The sequence below is a fragment of the Rhinopithecus bieti genome, unplaced genomic scaffold, assembly GCF_001698545.2.
Source record: "Rhinopithecus bieti isolate Rb0 unplaced genomic scaffold, ASM169854v2 scaffold_25396, whole genome shotgun sequence".
Classification (NCBI taxonomy): Eukaryota; Metazoa; Chordata; class Mammalia; order Primates; family Cercopithecidae; genus Rhinopithecus; species Rhinopithecus bieti.
In genome coordinates this window covers 340992-363822 of record NW_016812016.1, presented here as the reverse complement: position 1 = coordinate 363822, position 22831 = coordinate 340992, and the positions used below count along the sequence as shown (strand labels likewise).

Below are 22831 nucleotides of genomic sequence, written 5' to 3'. Positions count from 1 at the left end.
CCCCACCCCCCCCGCCACAACTCTGGGCAGACCCTGAAAGCCTTGTAACCACAGCCAAAGCCTAAAGCCTAGCACCACCTGCATTCCCAGGACACACCCTGGCTTTGGTTTCCACAAAAACAGGCTGTATGTTAGTAGCACGATTATTTTATTATATGCTTTATAAAAAACAAATGCCCAAAGACTTACACCACACCCCCCTCACCCCGCAATGGCCACTAGGGAGGGAGTTCATACTCTTCCTAATGTAGATCTGGCCATCTTATCAAGTAGACCACATTATGTTTCCATATATACCCATAGATATTTCTCTCCCCTCAAATATTTGTATCTCAACTAAAAAAAGGAGGTGCAAAGAGTATATAAAGATAAATGAGATTTTCTTGCTGTTGTTATGTTTCTTGCTGTAGTCAATACCAGATGACTACCAGTGGAGTAACGGGGCAAAACAAAAACACAAACCCCACCTTCAGCGAGGAATGGAAGGTCTGTTACCTGCCTCGAGCAGCTGAATCACCTGCTGCAACTGGTACCTCCCTGACAATCATGGGTTTGTAGGGACATGGGCCAGGCGATTGCTTCTACTTGTTTCCTGAAGGCAAATGTCTCCTACACCCTTTCTTAGTAACTAAAGACGAACTGCAGGAGAATCCAGTATTCAGATTCTGCCCAGAGGTATTAAATGCACAAGGAAAAATTAGTTTGTCCAAGTAGCAAGCAATAATGTTTTTAAACCAACATGGTTAAATGTTAAGATTTGTAGAAATCAAAATATTTATTCACATAATTTTAAAGTTGAAGCTAATAAATCTTCCGTGGTAATGATTTAAGTGCAAGTGATGCTTGGCTTTCTTTCACATTCATTTCTTTTCTTCTGAGTGAAGGCGTATCAGTTATTCTTGAACAAGTCAATACAGCTCTGCAAAAGGGAGACATTGTTCTGTGGGGAAAAAAAGTCAAAGCAGACCAATGAATTATTAAAACTTGCCATATACCTGTAATGACTCAAGTCCACCAACATAGCTTTTCCCAGGAGATTTAAAGTCAGCCAGAGCAAGCTGGCCCTTCTCTTCATGAAATCCCAGGTGAACTGCAACGTACCACTCATCCCAATTTCATGTGGGAGAGCTCCTCTCCCTCAGTGGGTAAGGCTACCAGCCAAAGAGCTGATGTTCACCCAGCATGCACCTCTGCCCTCACCTGCTTGCTCCTAAATGTGATCCTATTTACTATAACTTCTTAGACACTATCAGTGTGTTGTTCTACGAAGGCGAGGGCCTTGGAAAGATTGAATAAAAGTTGCTAGAAATTAGGGTTGGTAGCCGTAGCTCACACCTGTAATCCCAGCACTTTAGGAGGCCAAGGCAGGTGGATCGTCTGAGGTCAGAAGTCCAGCCTGGCCAAAATGGTGAAACCCCATCTCTATTAAGAGGAAAAAAAAAAAAGTTGCTAAAAATTAGTCATGGGTGACATTATAAACAAGACTACAAATAAACAATGAGTGGCTCCCATCAACTAAGTACTACAGAGGATTAATATCACAAGGCCACCCAGTTGCCTGATGACAATGGGTTAGTAAATTAGGAAATAACTTGGAAAAAACCATAAAAGATGTTGGCTTCATTTGTAAGAAAACACTTACCCTGGCATGTTTTATTTCCAGTTCAGACATTTCAATTAGATTCTTTCTAAATGCTGCCACTCTCTTCCGTTTGAAATTTATCAGTTCTACAGGAAGAAAAAATGCTTATGAAACCCAAGAAAAACTAAACAATTTTCATGTTCACTTTAACTACCAAATGGCATTCTTACAAACGGTCTCCAAAGCTTTCGTGCACCAACACTATTTCCTCACATTTGTATTATCTCTGTGACCGGGAAACACTAGACATCTTCTATTAACGGTGGTGATACAGCTATCACTGTCTTTTAAGTGGAAAACATCACCGCATCACCAAGCACGGTGAGTGGGAGGGCAGCAGCTGGAGACTTGGAGAACATGTGATGAGCAGCCTCACTCTCACCCTCTAGGTACCAGTGACTGGGAACAGGGCTGGAGTATGGGTGCTGGTGAGCCACATACTTTAATAGCTTGTGAAAACGCTTCTCAAAAGAAGACACACCAGGTTTGTGCAAACAATGTTCAGCATCACTAACCATTAGGGAAATGCAAATTAAAACCACAATGAGATTACCTCACACCTGCTAGAATGAATTTTCTCAAATAGATGAAAGATCAGTGTTGGCAACAATGCAGAGAAAGGGGAACTCTTCTACACTGTTGCTGGGGATGTAAATTAGTACAGCCACCATGGAAAATGGTATAGAGGTTCCTCAAAAAACTAAAAATAGAATTACCATATAATCCAGCAAACCCATTTCTGGGAATGTAACAAAAGGAATTGAAATCAGTATCTCAATGGGGTATCTGTACTTCCATGTTCACTGCAGCATTATTTACAATAGCCAAAATACAAAATCAATTGAGAAGTGTCCATCAGCGGATGAAGACAATGTAGTAAAGACACATAACACTATTCAGCCTTTAAAAAGAACAAAATTCTGTCATATGGGACAATATGGATGGATCTTAGAGGACATTATGCCAAATAAAATAAGTCAGGCACAGAAAGACAAACATTACATGATCTCACTTATCAGTAAAATCTTAAGTTGAACCCCCTAGAAGTAGAGAACAGAATGATGGTTATCAGAGGATGAGGGTGGGGTGCTGGGGAAGGTGGGAGCAAGAGAATGGGTAGAAGGCTGCAGCTAATAAACTCAAGGAATAAATTTTGAGATATATTGCACAACAGGGTGACTAGAGTCAATAATGTATATTGAAACAGTAAATTTCAAATGTATTACCACTGAAAAAATGAGATGTCAATTAGCTTGATCTAGTAATTTCACACTGTATACCTGTATCAAAGGATCACAATGCATTCCATAAATGCAATACAATGACTTGTCGATTAAAAATAAAACTTAAAACATTTTGAAATCCAAAACAGTGAAAACTGCTACTCGTATTCAAGACAGGTTTACTTGATGATCTTTAGGGCAGGCTTCCTTTTCATTTACTCCTATTGCCATCAGAATTCAGCATTAATGACCTATTGGAAATGGAACAAACCAAGAATATGCATGTCTCGCCCTACTACCTTCATTAACTTTGTGACATTAAGTTCTGTCTTGCAGTTTTACTTGCGTAAAACTTTGACCATCACTCAACCTTCTGCTGGTGCTCAAGTGTTGAGAGCAGACTCACCCTCCTCCTGTCTCTAGTGTTGTGCAAAATAACTGCAATACAGGCAGCCACATCCAAGTTAAAGTCACAAATTTCATAGTGATATGTTAAGTCTATAGTCCTTGCACTACAAGGTGATGTTTATCAGTCCCTTGGATATCCTGGGTGAAAATAAGCTCCCTGCCTTCCTCTGGACCTACACGTAGTACCAGGGCTCCATACGCTAACTACTCAACTGCTGTGAAACCAGCCCTTACCCACTGACTCTAGTCAGCTCAGCTACAAGTCTCAGAAAGCACGTGTACCAAAGGCAAACACAGGTTAAGACCCACCAATCTCAGCATTCCATGTACCTATTTTGCATTTTGAATATAGGATATAATCAATGTGGGTGAAAACTTGAGGCAGTAAAGGTAGTCCTAAATTGGCATCATTTTTTAAAGTTTTGTGTTTTTTCTTTAATCTCCTCTAAAATTGCCAGAGCCACGGAACTGGCCTATAAGATTTCAACTCAGTAGTTTTGAAGTGTGTATGTTTCCTTGAAAATTGTAGTTAAAAAAAAAAAAAGCTGTAATTGTTTCAGGAACAGAGTAGCATGAAGGTTACTTTAGAAGAAACCAGGACAGCCTCAGAGCCTATCTACGTGACATTTGCCAGGAAGCTCTGTGGCTTACAGTTAAGGTATTATATTCTAACCCTGAATAGACAAAAAGACAAATGATTAGAACTAGGTTTCCCCCAGGTAGCTTCAGGCATGTTGATGAACAGATCATTTCCCTACGTCTAGATTACCCAACCACTGGGAAACAAAGTTAGGAGAAAGCTAAGTTAAGATATAAATTTTTCATGGAAACATGAGTTCAGGGGGTGGGGGTTGAGTCCAATAGTGCCCGACTACAACTACTCACATTCTGGGTAATCCATTCCAACATGTGCTCTGGCATGTTCCATGGCTCCTGAGAACCCCAGAGAAGATCCACACAACCCTCTTAGGCAAGGACTACATATTACAATCATGTTCAGCAGAAATGGTAAAAGTCCTCTGCTCTGAGGACTGAAATGGATAAGGCAAGAAAGAATCCAGTGGACGTGGACATGGACCTGACTTGTGATCCCTGAAACCTGCATGTGTGTGCAACGGCATGCATGTGTGCACACACATACATTTCCTAGCTCAGTCCACTGAAGGGCACAGAAGCAGAGATAACCCAAAACAATGAGTATACTCAGATGCCGGTAACTGTTCTCAAAGAAAAAGAACCTTGGCTCCCTGAAGAAACGGCCAGTTTCAAGGCTGGAGTAGAGTAAGATTAGCATAGCCTATTGCTCTAAAAGAGGGGTTAGGGTGTTACAACCACATGCCAGCTTGAAGGTGATCCTATTGGCAAAGTCTGGACAAGCATCAAAAATAACTTGGTAATAATGAATCCTAAACCATTTTAAAAACCGGGAATTCATGACTCTAATAAAGAAGATAAAGGAAATCTATGAGAAAAGGGAAGGCTTTTTGTAGTAGGATGACAAGTGCCAACTTGGGTAGGAAAGTTAGAGCTGGAGATGAGGGAAATCGTCTTTCTCCAACCATCAGAGTAACAGCTGCTTTAGGCAAGAATCATTAATACATGCTAAATCTAGGGAGGAAGTTTGATGAAGACCAAGATATTTGCGTGGTCTTAAACTGCCTCACCACAGATTGATGGGGGTTAAAATAGTAACTACACAGTGGAGAAATTGGATTTGGATACTATCTAACTGAGTCATCAAAATTACCACCACAAAGGAAGGAGAGACACAATGTTCAATCAGAAGTGACACCCCAAGAAGGGCATATTACTTCTGCCAGGAACCCATAACCAGATCTAAAACATGAGGACACCAACCAAAAGTCAGAAATACAGGAATTGTAAAGAGATTCTCTAAAAAGACTGATATCATTAAAAACTAAGAACTATTCCAGAGTAAAGGAGACTAATAGCTAAGATAACCAGATGCAATCCTAGACTGGATCTTGTAGAAGACATCAAGACCTCATGAATAGACAGCAGATTGTAGTCCCAAAGTTAAACTTATCACAGCAAATAACCGTACTGTAACCATACAAGAGAATGTCTTCAGTCTTAGGACATAAACAACGTTTTTAGGGCTAAAAGGAGCATGATGTATGCAACTTAATCTCCACTGGTACAGAAAAATCGGGTGTGTAACGTTTGTAAGTACACAAAGCCATGAGGGTGACTGTGCATGTGCAAGTGATAAAGCAGATGGGGTGAAGTGCTGACACTGGGTGAAGGATAGATGGGCGTTTTTTGCAGTATTTGTGCAACTTTTCTAAGTTTGAAATTATTTTCAAACTAAAGTACAGAAAGAAGAATGTCCCTGCTCAACCTTCTTTTGCAGATTCGGAAAGTTGTTCAAATTTCTGGCAGCACTCCTGCTGGTGTGCCTCAGCCAACTTGACGTCTTTGCTCTTTAACCGGGCTTTATCCAGAGCTTTGTTTGAGTTTTCATAGTCAATGAGGGCTTTGGTGCGTCTGTATAAGAGATCCTGGGAAAAAAATTAACAGGTATACATACTAAATATCTAAACCAGTCTAAAAAACAGCCCAAGTCCCAATGTACCACCTGAGATGTTAGGTGGCAATAATCTACCTCTACACCTTCCCTCTCCCAGAGTATTTTTAAATCTCCAGCTTCAGCAGCGATAAGCAACGCTGATAGCTTTGTTGAGAGTTTTAAGAATCCCTTATATGAATTAAGTGATTACTCAAGAGTGAAAACAGAAGAACTATTTTTTCAGTTAATTCAGTAAACAAAGTTAACTTCAAAAATTAAATATTGTGCATCAGAACACATATACAGCCACTGCTGGGTAAGTGAAGTTGTGAGAGCTGCTAAAATAAAACTGGGCAATGAAGTTAACCCTACCCTGCAAATCCTGCTTCTGGTAATCTACCTTGGAGATCCACTTAGTCAGATATAAAGGTTCTTTGCAATCTTACAACGAAGTAGAAATTACTTCAGTATCTGAAATCTGCAATTATGATGTATAGATTATACATTTAAAACTAGGTGAAATAACTGATGGGTGAAACTACTAGGCCTATTTTTGTATATACTCTAATAATCTTAAGTGAGCTCAAATTCCATGAAAGAAGAAAATAAGCTACTAAAAAAAGTATGTTTTTAAAAACTCCAAGATTCAGAAAACATGCCCAAGGGCAAATTAACTAAAATAAAATTACATGATGGGGAAAAAATAAATTTTACTCTTACTTTCTGATGACATTTCAGCCTCAGAGGGCATAGAATCCTATCTACTTTTATTTTGCCTGATTTAATACATTTCACATAAAATTAAAACATATTTGTTCAGGGCAATGCAAACAATGCATGTTTCATTCCCAAAGGTTATTCTACTTACCATTTTGCCCATATATGTATATAAAGCCTTACGGCTCAAAGGCTGCAGGGATACTTGCAATTCAATAAAAACTCCCAAATCCTCTCTGCATGTTATGTCCCACATCAACGACCTATCATCTCCCAAACTATTACCTGTCTACTCCACACAACCCCCACAGCACTGTCAGATATACAAGCTTTATGGATACAAGGCCAGAAAGGCATGTCATTTATAAAAACAAGTCTGATAAATTCTCATTCTGCCCCTTTGTATAAAGAAACCTTTTAAACAGACTTCTGGTCCTGCATTGCTCTGAGAAGCTGAGCGCAACTCTCTTCCTACCTTAGCAGCTTCGATGTTGAGCATGTAGTATCGGAGGAGCTCTGTTAGCTTCAAATCTTCATCTGATGAAACTCGACCCTCTACTTTCTATATAGAAAAAGAAAGGTCACCATCAAGGCAGAAAGCTACAGGTCATAAAATATATATTATCAAGACCAACACAAAAATCCTTACCCTAAGCTTTTCAAATAGCTCAGCAACCTTCAACAGGTACCTGAAAATGTACATGTAATTTTGGTGTAAGGTCTTAAATCATCTACAAACATGATCTTACCAGCGTGCAACACAGGAATGGGTCAACTCAGCAGTCCGAGCCTGTGGCGCTTTAGCGTTAATTTGAAAGTGTTCTCACTTCAACTGACCCCAAATAGTAGAGAAGATGGTCACAAAACTACACACATGTACAACACCACACTCAGCCTCTTGGTGACCCTTTGGTCATCCTGCCATGTGCCCAAATATTCTTATTAAAAGCCAGTGCTGTGTTAAACCAAGGTCGGGTTCTAATGAGCTCTGCTATGGGCATCCCAAAGCAGTAAAATATGCTATTTAATTCGTCATGGTTCTGCCATTAGTCTTTCAATTTCAAGTGAGAAGTAATATCACCTGTTTTGCCAAGTCTGGATGTTAAGTAAAATATTGTCTTACACCAGAAATGCTCAGGATGGAGAAACTGAAACACATATATATGTAAGTGCAGAGTGAAAATGGAAGGGTCTTTAATTCAATGAATGAAGATAATTTCAGAAAACTGTACATCAAAACAGCTGTGTGTCAGACTGGGGTCATTAAATCATTCTCATGACCACCATAACCAAACCTCTTCAAAGTCCAGGGCAGAGGCACATGTTCTCAGGATCTCCTGGGGCTGCATCACAGGCCATAAAAAAAGAAGGTCTAGGGCATTACCAAGCAAAATGGCAAGCTCCAATTGCCAGGGGATGATTCAAGATAAACTCTCACAAATGCCAAAACTCAAGAAAACAAGCTTTTTAAGTGTGACAGAAACTACTGCTTTGACAACATTTACTGTATTTGTTCACATATAGAAGAGCCCAAGTCCCCTACAACTGTCTTATAAGTGTCTTATGTCCAGAGAACATGTAAGATGAGTCCTGGAGACTTGTCTTACTGAGCTTTTAACTCCAGAGCAGGACCATATAGTCATTACTCATTTATGCTTTTAATTTTACCACTCAGCACTCGTCAATTGGGTTAGGGGAAACGCTTTTCCAAAACACTTACTTTTGATGACTGTGGGCTCTTCTAAAGCCAGGCTATGTAAGCAGGCTGCAGTGTGGATATAGTCATCGGCAACATCTGCAGAAATAAGGACAAGTCTTTTTATCCAAACACAGCCAGGCTCATCAGCAAAGCTGTAAGTGACTGGTGGTAAATGATATTTACTTTTATGAGATCTGGTCATTTTGTCAGCTTTCACACAAGAATCTTTGATTCTATTGTAATAGTTAATAAGGAAGTTCTTCTCTTGCTCAAAGAAGTCATCTACCTCCTAGAAGGAAGAAAAAAAGAACCAGACATTTCATGAATGTGAAAATATACTATCCCTGCAGTCTTTTATATTTATCAATATAAAAATATATTGCTTAGAACATAGCAAATAAACACGACTAAAGTTTAACCTCTACAGATCAGGGAATTACAAATTTACAATACTATTTCTTAACCAAGGCTGGCAAAAATCAAGGGCTGGCAGAAAATGTCTACAGAAGAATCACTTATCACCAGTAAAACTGGCATCCTAAGACCCAGCTATTTCACACTAGTACAATGGTTCTACCAGGTGGAACATGGCCACTTAGCCTTGCATACCTATCTGTGTGTGAATGAGGGTTTTTTTTCTCCATTGGTTTCAGACTGGGAGGAAATCCAGGTATCTGGCAGGCACTGGCCAAGGATGCCAATGCCAAATATCCCACAATGCATGGATAGAGGACTGTCCCATATACCTTAAACTGGACTAAGTCTGAGTTTCCTAATTTCTGATGATGCCCTCTCCACTGAGCACCTGTATTGTGGGCTCCCTGGAATAGCAGAGGCAGATACCAGATAGTAACTGTAAGGGTTACTCAGTGACAAAGGAATGAGAAGGCCCGAGAAGAAATTAAATCACACCTATAAGGGTAATGGAAATGTTCAGAAATTTTTGTATTCTTATCTTTGTGCTAACGCCTTCAAATACAATATGTAAATAAAATCTAAAGTTTGGTTCCTTAGTTGTGCCAGCTAGGTTACATGTCAAGTGCTTCTCCATCACCTGTAGTTGGTGACCAAACTGGATACTGATCTTGTATATTATTTTAGAAATTAACTGAGTAATCTCCCTCCTTACAGAAAAAGAGAAAATGAAGCCAAGTGTGGAAAGGTTCAAGTTGCTTCTTGGAGAGAACAAGGTGCTTTGGGAAATAAGTGAAAACTGAATAAGTAGATGAAAATTACCAAAATCTGAAAAAAACTTACATTTCTTAAAAGTTAACCATTTGCTTCACAAGTATCTCTTTCAAAGAAATAAAAGGTCACCTACTCCCAATGAAGTCAAAAATTTTCTCCAACAGCCAAACGTCACTAACCTTAACTCCAGTAAAAAGGACTTCATCAGCACTTTTCACCACACTTTTGAAGAAGCCACCAAACATCTCTTTAGTATTTTTCCGCCTAACACTTAGCTAAAGGAAGAAAATTTCAAAGAACAGTTTATATGGTATGTATTTTTCTAGGTTCTCTTAAGGAAGTTCTGAATAACATTTTAAGTAATCCTCTTTATTACTACAGGCAAATGCACAAAGTATCTTTAATTCTGCCTTAACCTCCAAGCTTTAAAAACACATAATGGCTAAACCTAAACATAGGTAGGTCATCTCATTCTAAAAGGCTTAAGAGATTTTGAAAGACTGACTAGAAGCCAAGTCTTACTGGCTCTGAAATCCTTGGGAAAATTACTATTCTCTTCTATACATATTAAGTAGCAAAACCAAAACATGATAAAAGAAAATAGCATAAAAGTCATAATTCAACAAAAGGGTAGCTGGGAAGAAAATAAATTACACAAATTTTAATTCCCTTAAAATGAACTTAGTTAACTTTGCGATTGTTAAGAAATTAAGGAATGTTTGGGACTGTTAATTTCTTAAAAAGAAACCTAGGTTTTGCAAGGCGAAAGTAGTCAAAATTTTCTTTAAGCAGAGTTTTACAAAAAATGACTTACACAATGAAGGAAAAGCAGCATCTAAAAAGGTTTCCATTGTGTAAGAAATTCAAAACTCTAAAGCAGTCAATTTTTTAGAAACTATCAAGAACATTTTGAAAGTATAAACATTTGAAGTCGATTATCAAAACGGAATAAAAATGCCTTACATCCTGATCATATTCCAGGAAAACATGAAAGTTGCGATCTTTACTGAGAACAGCGTGAGAAGAAAGCCGCTGAAGAAAGACTTCATGGGAGGAGACAGTCTTCTTAAAAACAGCGAGATACTCACTGAAAAGAGATGCGCACACAGCATTCAGTTGACACAGCTCAACTACCTGACCAATACCACTCCTGGTTCATTCTATGGCTCTGCTCATGCCACCACAAAAAACACTGCAACTGGACCAGACAGTGTTTCAGTATAACCTGGTTATACTGAACCTGGTTAGATAGTAAGGCGATTGCCATTTTTGAATCTGTGGAATAAGCCTATGGAGGAAAGCAATGTTGTCATTGGATTTGATGGATCAAGTCCATGAGCTCCCAAATCTACATGCAATTACTGTTAGTCAGCAGCCACAGAACATTTGTTTCTTTAAAGCAATGAAAACCCTGTAACTCTGCAGCCTGAGTACATGGCATAAGTCTAATGAAGCTAAAAGTTAACAAAAATTACAAAGCAGCTTTATCTCAACCTAGACATTAAGTGTCACCTTAAAATTTCTAATGGTAGAAACTTGGGTCTGTTGTGTTCAGTGCCTCATTCCCCAGAGCTGGTCCCAAAGCCATTCAAGTGTGTGCTAAAAGCTCTCAGTGCCTGGAGGTTTGAGTGCTGCCCTAGATGACACAGGGGCTTGGGGACGCGGAGCTGATGGTGGAAGAGCGGAGGAATGAGTACTTTTCAGCTAAGATGAGGAAGTCAAGGACGGATTCACAAGAAACTTTCCAAAATCTATTTTGTTTGAAAAAAATAAATGACAACCAGATTAAAATATACTTGCTGCCTATAGACCTGGACTTCCTCTTTCAAATCAATGTGATGGTTACTGAGAATGCTGCTCTGTAACAGCACTCATTATTCGGTCTGGCCCGGGGATGGCTCACTATAATCTCAGCACTATGCGGGGCAAAGGCGAGCGGATCACGTGAGCTCAGGAGTTTGAGACCAGCCTGGGCAACATGACAAAACCCCATCTCTAAAAAAACTTTTAAAGTTAGCTGAGTGTGGTGGCGTGTGCCAGTAGTCCCAGTAACCATGGTCCCAGTTACTCAGGGGACTGATGTGGGAGGATCGCTGAAGCCTGTGAGGTGGAGGTTGCAGTGAGATAGCACCATTGCACTCCACCCTGGCCAAGAGAGCAAGAACCTGTCTCAAAAAAAAAAAAAATTTTTTTTTTCATGTAACAGCATTCATTACAATCTAGTTTCTTCTAAACATCTGGTAATCAACCTTCTGAAAGAAAAGTTTTGTACATTATGAGCAATTTATAAAGGCACAAAAGTTTATTTCCTCACTGTGCCAGACCAGCATCCCTACCTAATAAGTATGCTCTACATATGGGAAAAAACAACTAGTCTATCAGGTATTAGTGTCAATGGCCTCCAATGAATCAATGTGTGAAGTACAAAGACCATGCCCCATACTATGCAAGATCTATTACTAGTTTTAGAAAATGACGCCAGGGACCTAATTAACAGCTGCACTTAAAACAAAATTAAGTCAGGTTCTTCTACTTATTTTTGCATACAGCACCACTTTTCTACTTCTCAAAAGACAGAGCCCACCAGGAAAATCCACTTACGCTTCCAGTTCTTGTTTCATCTTGGCAAATTCTTCTTTGGTCATAGACCCTTCACCTTCTCCCAGTTTCTGCATCTTCTCTCGAGGACCATCAAAGTCGGGCTTCGTAGGAGCAGGTGGAATCTGCAGCAGAGGCAGGAACTCATGAGCCTCTCATCCCAGCAGCGATGTTTTCTAGTTGGTGCCTCATTCTACTCTTGCTGGTCCACAGGAGACAACCACTGCACTCCTGTGGGGCTATTAAAAGTCAACTCCTGTTTTTTCTTAACCTTCCTTATTTCTTCTGGCCACTTAAAATGAGGTGTCTTCCTGAGAGTTGCGTATTCACTTTGATGGCAATCATTTGTTCAGTTTATCCATTACAGACAATGTTCAGAGCACAACAGTGTCTATACTGCTTCAATGTTGGCCTAAAACTAGTACAACGAATGCCAAACACCAACGATTAGCCATCAAGATTATACAGTCTCCAGTATTCCAAAGGAATTTTTTTCCTAATCCCAAAGGATAATCAAGGACTCTAATTTTGAATGAACAGAATATATCTAAATATAAGCTTCAGTACTAATTTTGTTTATTAAGAAATCATCATTTGGACAGATTCTTCAGTCTGCCTGGCAGGACAAAATGCATGGAAATCTCCTTTAAAATCAGTTTAAGTCTGTTCCTGCAGCCAAGAATTAACAATCAAGGGTGAAAACTGCCTCCTTTAGCACTTCTTTTGTTTCTGGGAGACAAGAGTCCCACTCTGTCGTGACGTGGCATGGCCTCGGCTCACTGCAACACCTCTGCCTCCCAAGTTCAAGTGATTCTCATGCCTCAGCCTCCCCAGTAGCTGGGACAACAGGTATGTGTCACCACACCTAGCAAATTTTTTGTACTTTTAGTAGAGACAGAGTCTCAATGTGTTGTCCAGGCACGTCTTAAAATCCTGAGCTCAGGTGACCCACCCACCTCAGCCTCCCAAAGTGCTAGGATTACAGGTATGGCCTCCTTCAGCAACTTTTGAGAAATCTTATCACAAACTATTACCAATACTAATGTTTCCTAGAAATCAATTCTACTGACACTGGAAAAAAACATACCAGAGAAAAACCAAACCTAAAGGTAGGTAAGACTAAAGTCATTACACTGTTCACACCCCTTTACAATGTAAATAATGTAAGCCTGGATGCACCACCTCAAAGCTCCAACACTATTTCCTTCACATATTTTTCACTTGACAGTTAGCAAATACTCCCATAGGTAGATGAAATCTAACTTTTCACAATCCATTACAAAAAGTGGACATAAGTCTCTTTTAAACTAAATGCATAGCAAGGCAGAAAGAACTAGCTTATTTGATTTTCTAAAAGACTCACAATAAGCCCAGCATAGTCTGTTGTTTCAATAAGAGTGTCATGTAGCCACACAAAGTCTTCATGTTGCCTTGTGACAGAAAACTCTGGGCTCTGAAACGTGGGCAATGTGGTCTGTAAAGAAAGAAAGAAATTAACTGGTAACCACGACTTTCAGATAAGTGATTTGGGTTTCCTAGGCTACATGGTGGGAAAATTCTGCATAATACATCATAATATGATCCAGTAAAGAACCAAGCAGTAATATATGATCTCCGATCATAGAAGTCCTAGCTAAGATTCAACCTGAACTCTAAGGAACTCTTAAGGATTTCTCCCCAAACTCCACCTTTCTGAAGCTTGTAATGAATATCCAATCAGATAATCTACTGGTAGAAGTTCAGTTCCAACAAGTAAGCCACAACCCTAATTCTATTTTTTTTTTTGTTTCTGTGTACTTTTTTTTGTATATATACATTTTTGGAACAGGGTCTGGCTGTCACCCAGGCTGGAGTGCAGTGAAATGATCTTGGCTTCTTGGCTCACTGCAACCTCTGCCTTCCAGGCTTTCAAGCCATCCTCCCACCTCAGCCTCCTGAGTAGCTGGAACTACAGGTGTGCGCTACCACATCCAGCTGATTTTTGTATTTTTGGAAGAGATAGGTTTTTGCCATGTTGCCCAGGCTCAAGAGATCTGCCTGTCTTGGCCTCCTGAAGTGCTAGGATTACAGGTGTGAGCCACCCAACCCAGCCCCAAATTCTACTTTTTTAAGTCTGAATTTACCCCTACCCCAACTTATAACAAAAAAGAAAAATAAATTTTAAAAAAACCTCTTAGCTGTAACTTACTATGGTTCTAAAAATTGTCCCTGGCTTCCTTCCTTTTCACTCCAGTGAATGCTGATTTTACCTCCTTTGATCTGGTAAGCTCAGGCAGAGAATTATGTCACCAGTCTTTTTACACTACCTTCGGAATAACTGAAGTGTGCTATTCAAGCCGCCCAAGCATTAAGAAAAAACCACATGGGAAAGGTCCTTCCCAATTTAGTAAATGCTGAAAAAACAGCAAGCTACAGAGAGAAACTTCCCTTGGATGCAAATTAAAAACGAAGGTGGGGCCCCGGGGTGTGATGGCTCTGGCTCAAGCCTTCAATCCCAGCACTTTGGGAAGCTGAGGCACGTGCATTACCCGAGGTCAGGAGTTTGAGACCAGTTTGGCTAACACAGTGAAACTCCATCTCTACTAAAAATATAAAAATCAGCTGGGTGTGGTGGCTCAGGCCTGTAATCCCAGCTACTCTGGTGGCTGAGGCACGAGAATTGCTTGAACCTGGGAAGTGGGGGTTACAGTGAGTCAAGATGGCGCCACTTCATTCTAGCCTGGGCAACACAGTGAGACTGTCAAAAAAAAAAACCCACAGCCCAGGGCTCTGCCAGAGCAGAATGCTGCTGCCAAAATGGCACTCACCTGATGCTTACTGTGAGATTAGGGAAGTTCTCACTTAATAGTGCTACCCTATGAATAGCAACTGTTTCAAGCTCAGGGAATCTCTTCTCACATCCACTGTGAATAACAAGGCTGCAACCCAACACTATATGTATTACCACTGTATGGTACTTACCTTTGTGTGCACTGTAAATTTGACTTTATCTCTCTCACTGAGTGCATCAGGTATGTCAATCTGAAGTGAGGGATCAACATTCAGGTCCACAGATACAGATCTCAGCTGAAATACATTTTTTGCATATTAGTTTCAAACTCATTTGGCCCTAAAAAATTACTCCAAAAATGAGTAGTTACTAAAAAGCAGTTTATACGTAGATCATTTAGAAATGTCAACTGAGACATTTCTAAGTTTATTCGAAACTGAGGGGGAACCCCTTCTTCAAATGCATTGGTATATCCAAAGTATTCTTGTAATGTAAACTACATTAATTAATGTAAACTACAATAATGTCATGTACAATACATATTTTTATGCCTACATGAGAAATACATTTGGCCAAATACCTGACTGTACACTAAGGCCTGTACTAAACAGAACAAAATCTCGTAAATGCCAAAGTACAATGAACATTCAAGAGGCATTAACCAGGCCACACAAACATCTGACAGTAAAACCTAGGGAGATGGCACAGAGAACAGTCATGAGGAGTAGGATCCTGGGTGGAGAGTTCCGAGTAAACCTGGGACTGTTTCAAATAGCCAAGGAATCTAGACAGGAGGGGTGAATTAGAAAAACCAACCAAGGCCTTACTTAATTAGTACAATCCCACTGTGGTTACACATGAGCAACAAGTGTGAGCACCGCTCTGAATACTCAACTAATTTTGTGAGCTGGAAATTCAGAGGAAAAAACTACGTAACTCCATTTCTGCCAGTCAAAAAAAAAAAAAAAAGAGAGACAGAGAGAGAGAATAGTGGCAGCACTGATAGGAACTGGGCTATTAGGGAAAAGTAACTTAAATAAAGGTAAATTAAAGCAGACAAGGTGGTGGCCAATCTGAAAGTTTGACACACAAGGCACGAGGAACTCACAGAGTAAGCCTCTCACTGCCCCATTCCTTTTGCTGTAAAAAGTGCTCAAGTTGTCATAACACTGGATTACCCAAAGCAGGGAATGCCAACTGAAGATTAGAATTAAGAAGATGAGGCCGGGCGCGGTGGCTCAAGCCTGTAATCCCAGCACTTTGGGAGGCCGAGACGGGCGGATCACGCGGGGTCAGGAGATGATGACCATCCTGGCTACACGGGAAACCCCGTCTCTACTAAAAAATACAAAAACACTAGCTGGGCGAGGTGGCGGGCGCCTGTAGTCCCAGCTAGTCGGGAGGACTGAGGCAGTGAGAACGGCGTGAGCCCGGGAGGCGAGCCTTGCAGTGACTGAGACTCCGGCCTGCACTCCAGCTGGGTGACAGAGCGAGAACTCCGTCTAAAAAAAAAAAAAAAAAAAAAGAATTAAGAAGATGAGGTATATTCACGTCCAAATTTCCTTTGGGTCCCTTTCTCAACTAAAAAGTTCAAGACTAAAAATTATGTACTTATCTCTAAAACTTTGAAACTAGTCATCAGCTACAAAAGATCTAAATATATTCACTAAAAGCACATGGATTACTTAAAAGTTTCAAGTACTTCCCTTTTCCTTAAGCACTGTATATTTATAATTCTGAAAGCCAGAGGGAGATATCACAATGGCTTTCCTCCAAGAAATTAAGCTCAAGTAGTCACCAGAAGTTGATTTTTAACATCAACTATTAGTAACATCAAAACAGACACTTTTAGTCCTCACATCTCAACCTAAGTACTTTTTCTTCCAAATGAATTATTGATAATTCCTATGAAATATCTGCTTGTCTGACTTAATTTTCACATGTCCATTTGTGAGATCTCTGCAAACAAAGATAAAGCTTCAAGGTCAGAGACTTCATTTGATCATAACTGTGTCTCCAGCTCTGGCATATTTTCTGATAAGAGTTTCCTTCCTTCTGCTGAGTTAACACTGGGCAAATACGGCCTTTAAAAACAATACCTCAGCCCATTAACTGAGATGTGCAGAGGAATACCAACGACTCTACTGATCTTAGGCTTATCTGTCAAGGTCAGGCAGGCCCAAGAACAGGAATCCACAGAGCCAGGCGTAAGAAGTAGCCATGGTCTCTGGAGGAGACACAGGGCATCTCACAGGACAGGTCTAAGGTGCGTTTCCCAGAGCTCTAAAACTGCCACATTTCCTAAGATTCCATTTCCTAAAGAAGTCACAAACCCTGACTTCTAGCACCGCTCAAATGAATATGCTGACAGTTCCATTTTTGCTCACAAGCCCAGCAAACTCACTGAGCCTGTGAACTCCACATGGGATACCCTTGGAATTCAAATAGGAGGACCCAAGGGGGATGTAATCAAGTAAATGCAGCTCATTCAAGCACCACAGTTAAAACTACAATGGATGCTACCAGCTGCTTTAGCTGCTTTTCGTTCCTCTGAATAATTATCTTCTGTTTTCGTCCCTTTTCCCATGTAGAGGTAATACCCCTGACTATACCTGTCTTCCTTCATGGTTAGTATAGAAACATTTTTTGTTTCAGAATGTGATGAGGACAAAAAGAAGAAAACTACTAGGTATGAGTGACTGCAACCACAGCATATCAAACATCCGAGCTTCACTAGCAGCCATTTCTGCCCAGACATTTCACCCTAGGAAGGGATTCAAGCAAAAATCCAATCACTTGACATGATAGTCCTAACCACCAAATAAGCAAATACTGCAATTCTGTATTTGGACCTTAAAGAACTGTCTAAAAGAGAATACTGGCAAAATCCCTCAGCATCCAGGCCATCACCAACTCAATGTTCCCCAGGCACAAGTTAAACGAACTTCCTCATACTACAGCATATAACCCTCCAGATGAGACAAACATGGGTAGAAAGTAGTGAAATGACTAGAGCTTCTAAGTCAGCATTTGTACCCTCGCTCGGGAAGCATCAAGCGTAACTAAAAGTTCAGCATTCCTCCTTCTGCTTAGACAACAAACCCACTCCACAGTGCTACAGAACTTGCTCAATAATGACCAGGCTCCACTCTTCCTCTCTCACTTGCCTCTGCCTCCATCCCCCTTAGCTTCAAGGGCTCAGAGTACTCCTTAGCCCTGCTGGCCAACACTGCAGTCTCTGCCTTAGGCCACAGATGTTACAATGCTTACAGTGGCAGTTTACAACAGTTGACGAAGCAGGCTTCAGAACCAAGTCCCGCCTTGGGCATGCCAGACCTTTACCACGCAAAGTTTTACCTCTTTTCCAGATCCCTTAGGTCACTTGTAAGAATCAAACTGAAAATATACCTACTCTCAAATAATTTAAGTTTTAAAACTGACTTCTGGCTGGGTGTGGTGGCTCACGCCTATAATCCCAGCACTTTGGGAGGCCAAGGTAGGCAGAGATCACCTGAGGTCAGTGTATTGAGACCAGCCTGACCAACATGGTGAAACCCCATCTCTACTAAAAACACAAAAATTGGCCAGGCACGGTGGTTTACGCCTGTAATCCCAGCACTTTGGGAGACGGAGGCAGGCGGATCACAAGGTCAGGAGATCGAGAACATATTGGCCAACATGGTGAAACTCCATCTCTACCAAAAATACAACAATTAGCTGGGCATGGTGGCACACACGTGCAATCCCAGCTACTCAGGTGTGGCCTAAAGCAGAGACTCAGTGTTGGCCAACAGGGCCAACTTTGCACGGTAAAGGTCTGGCATGCCCAAGGTGGGAACTTGGTTCTGAAGCCTGCTTTGTTAACTGTTGCAAACTGCCACTGTAAGCATTGTTAACATCTGAGGCAGGAGAATCGCTTGAACCCAGGAGGCAGAGGTTGCAGTGAGCCGAGATCACGCCACTGCACTCCGGCCTTGGCGATGAGAGTGAAACTCCGTCTTAAAAAAAAAAAAAATTAGTCTGGCATGGTAGCACGTGCCTGTAATCCCAGCTACTCAGGAGGCTGAGGCAGGAGAACTGCTTGAACCCGGGAGGGAGGCGGAGGTTGCAGTAAGCCGAGATCGCACCACTGCACTTCAGCCTGGGCAACAGAGCCTCCAAACAAAACAGAGTCTCCAAACAAAACAAAACAAAAAACAAACAAAAATCCCAACAACCCAGCCTGAGCAATATGGTGAGACCTCATCTCTATTCCAGAACTTTTAAAAAATGTTTAAAAACCTGACTTTTGTAGATTTCTCTTGAAACTACTGGCTCACGTATTTTCCTCACCTATTCATCAGCTTCCCAGCTGGGGCACATCAGACACTGGCTACAGGACAACCCTGCAGCTCTTGAGCTCCTGCCCACCAATCTTCATAAACTCACTTTGGGCCCAAATTTCACTTACGACTCACTGTGGCACAAGACAATAATACCAGCAAAGCTGCCTCTTCAAAAGGTTTAATGGCTTACAGAGGGCAAAGGGCACCTGGATGACTGACCACAAAAGGCAAGATTCTAAAACTCAGAACCCACAAGGAGAACAGAAAAAAATACAGATTTTTCTAAGTGGTTATGGTGACTGCAGACACGGCGCCAAAATGAAAATGACACAGTCCAAAGAAGTTAAACTCCACAATCTCTGATCTGTTAAGATTGGGGCTAGCTGAACATCATTTACATCTAATTAGTCATCTGAATCTAAGTCATTTGTTTGCATACAATGTAAGACATGTATACAATATGCAGTGCTAGCCCGTATTTTCCTATTTGAATATCCCACATAAATTACTACAGATAGGATAAAAAACACAGGTATCTATTTAAATTACTTCCTAGTTTCCATTCCAAAAGCAGGAGATATATACTTAAGCAGCACATGCTACAGTGTCTTCTTTCAAACTGTTCCTAGCCTCCAGGGATTTTGTTTTGTTATGCTTCATTCCACTGCCTAAGAAACTAAGATTTTGCCAGAAAGAGGGCCAATATGACAAATCATCCATGATTCTTAGCATGGAGCCAAGAAGCCTGCCTCCTTGATCAGATTTTCAGCTGGAAAGGTATCCACACCTTGCCTAGTCCAATATTCATAAGTGAGGACATAAAATTCTAAGATGTTCTGTCACACTCTAGATTTGTATTACCGTCCACAAACATTAAAGATTCACATGATACATATTTAGGAAACATGTTACTTTGTTACTGTTTGAACTCTCAGGAAACAATGTTCCCATCGGTGCTCTGAATTGTTAACTGTTCTCTTCCATCCTGAAGATAACTAATACCTACTTAACTGTGTTCAATCTCAGCTGTAGATTATGGCACTGGTGTGTGAAAAACAACTGGTTCAACTAACTATAAGCAATATACTAACTCTGCTTTTTTTTTTTTTTTGAGACGGAGCCTCACTCTGTCGCCCAGGCTGGAGGGCAGTGGCACAATCTCAGCTCACCGCAACCTCCGCCTCCTGGGTTCAAGTATCCTAGATACTCCTGCCTCAGCCTCCTGAGTAGCTGGGATTACAGGTGCACACCACCACACTCGGCTAATTTTTGTATTTTTAGTAGAGAAGGGGTTCTACCATGTTGGTTAGGCTAATCTCTAACTCCTGACCTCGTGATCTGCCCGCCTCAGCCTCCCAAAGTGCTGGGATTACAGGTGTGAGCCACCGCACCCGGCCCAACTCTGCTTTTACAGGTATTGGCTCTCATTCCCTAGCCATTGGTTCTCACTTTCCTGTAATTCAGGCCTGCAATATAATTTCTTAGTCCCCAAGGAAAACAGAACTAAGGACTTCTAACAGAAGATCTCAGTCTACTAACATAGCTAATTAAGCTATTAAAGCTACTCAGGCATCAGCTTAATAAAAAACTGAAGGGCTGCAGCAAGTGATCAGATTTTCACCACTCATCTTTGTGAGATGGGTCCCAGAGGGCCCCATCCCTGCTGACACCAACCATTCTTACCTGTAGCCTGCCAACACACAAGCAGTTCACAGTAGAACACTGCAGACTGCAGGGCATTTGCAGGCTACATAGCCTCAAGTTCCTAGAACAAGAACTGAGGCTTGCAAGGAGGTCAGTGCAGCGCACTCAGCGAATGGATAAACTGAATCATCATTTCACAAGGCTGCAAGCCCATGCACTAATGGAATCAACGTGGAACCAGAGTTAAATTACTGCCTTAAATATGTAATGCATGTCAAGAAATCCATTAATTACTACGTACCGAAATTATAATACTTTCAAATGAATTCACAAAGCAAAAGGATTGAACTACATGATCTGTAAGGATCTCCTGGCAGAGAAATCCTAATGGGAATCAATACACCACTGCTACCAAGAAAGCAGGTCCAACAAATGAATAACAGAAACCCAGCCAGGCAGAGAGGTTCTTGTCTGCAATCCCAGCACTTTGGGAGGCTGAGGCAGGAGGATCGCCTGCGGCCAGGAGTTTCAGACAAGCCTGGACGACAAAGCAAGGCCTTAAAAAAAAAAAAATCAGCTAGGCTCGGTGGCCTATGCCTGTACTCCCAACACTCTGGGAGGTTGAGGTGGGAAGATCACTTGAGCTCAGGATTTTGAGTCTGCAGTGAACTATATGATCAGAGCACTGAACTCCAGCCTGGGAGCAGGCTGAGACCCTGAGACCCTGTCTCAAAAAGTAAAAAACAGAAATGCCAATTTCCTTTATTCAGAGCTAAAGGCCTTCCCTACTACCGAATCCCATCAAGGCTCCCTCTCAAAAGTTCGCTGGCATATGAAGTCAGCAAGCCCCCTTCTTTTTGTAGCAGGGTCTCACTCTGTCACCAAGGCTGGAACAAGCCCTCTTCGACAAAGCTAAGATGGTCCGTATTACTCATGTGGATGAGGGTGTTGAAGGACGTTCACTGCTTTTGATGGGTCTCACTTCATGATCAAACCAAGATGAACAGGAAATAGGTTTCAGAATTTACCTTTACCAAGAAAGACGTTTCAGCAACAGTGGTAGAGCCGCCAGTTTGAACTTAAACTTGGTCATCTCAGTTTGAGACATACATGGCAGCATGGAGAGCAAGCTGCCTGCTTTTTGGTTGGACATTTCTTTCACTCTGAGTTTGAGGTACAGCAAATTTCCCAAAGCATTCAGATGTAAATATTCCAATACTCAAGCCAGGGGCCCATTCAGGAGACTGAGTGCGGGAGGCTGGCCTGAGCCCAGGAGTTTGATACCAGCTTGGACAACACAGCAAGACTGTCTTGAAAAAAAGAATTCTAAACAAAATAAAAACAAGAATTCAAAATAAAATTCATGAAAGCTATAGGAAGGGTGGGGGAAGAAGTCCAACATTTTATCACCCGCCAGCTACCAAGTACCTAACAGCACAATGTCCTGGCTTTGCGGTGCTCTTGAAAGAAAAAGTGAAAACCCTGCAAGGGGAGCCATCTGGATTTGTATTCCTCACCATTTACCATGACTGGGATGCTGAGGAGTGTGCCCTTCAGAAACTGAGCTTTTCAGGCAGAAAATGATACTTTTCTCTCCAGACCATATAGGAGTGCCTAAAAAAGTTATGCCAAAATGTAAAAAGGGGAAGAGTCAAGCCAAGGACCTCCATTTCTAAATTGAAGTCTTGGCTGCCCCACAAACTGCAATTCACACACTCCTTAGGTACTATGGTTTGCCTTTAGGCAGCATGCGAAGGTGTGAATCTCTTTTAGACCTTGTCAGAGTACCTCAACGGCCAATCAGAAAACAGGTATTAAGGGTGAAGAAGCCACTTTTTGGAAAGTTAGATCATGCAGAGAAACTTAATTTATATTTTAAAAAATCAAATTTACCACATTCATGTGAGATGAGAGCTATCCTATGGCCTTCTTCCTTCACGATTTCAATAAGACAAGACAGAACTTACAAAGCTCTGAAATAGTTTTCTAACTATTGGGATCATTAAAATTAGCCTGTTTCCTTAAATACTATTTAACTTCACTCCACACTTGTTTGACCACAGGCTATTTGAGACATTCAGGGTACT

The 22831-nt window shown here is 41.1% G+C and overlaps 1 protein-coding gene across 1 annotated transcript in view; it reads right to left on the bottom strand.

The window, feature by feature from the left end:
• Positions 1–131: 131 nt before the first annotated feature.
• SNX5 (sorting nexin 5) overlaps positions 132–22831 on the bottom strand; it is a 27050-nt gene continuing 4350 nt past the window's right edge. Inside the window, exons 3-14 of the mRNA XM_017895515.1 lie at positions 14967–15071; positions 13369–13479; positions 12009–12130; positions 10371–10494; positions 9587–9682; positions 8403–8508; positions 8237–8315; positions 7170–7209; positions 6996–7082; positions 5636–5795; positions 1643–1728; positions 132–940 (exon numbers count right to left, since the gene is read on the bottom strand). Of these exons, the coding sequence (XP_017751004.1) occupies positions 890–940; positions 1643–1728; positions 5636–5795; positions 6996–7082; positions 7170–7209; positions 8237–8315; positions 8403–8508; positions 9587–9682; positions 10371–10494; positions 12009–12130; positions 13369–13479; positions 14967–15071 (1167 nt within the window). The 3' untranslated portion in view covers positions 132–889. The remainder of the gene's footprint in view (positions 941–1642; positions 1729–5635; positions 5796–6995; positions 7083–7169; positions 7210–8236; positions 8316–8402; positions 8509–9586; positions 9683–10370; positions 10495–12008; positions 12131–13368; positions 13480–14966; positions 15072–22831) is intronic.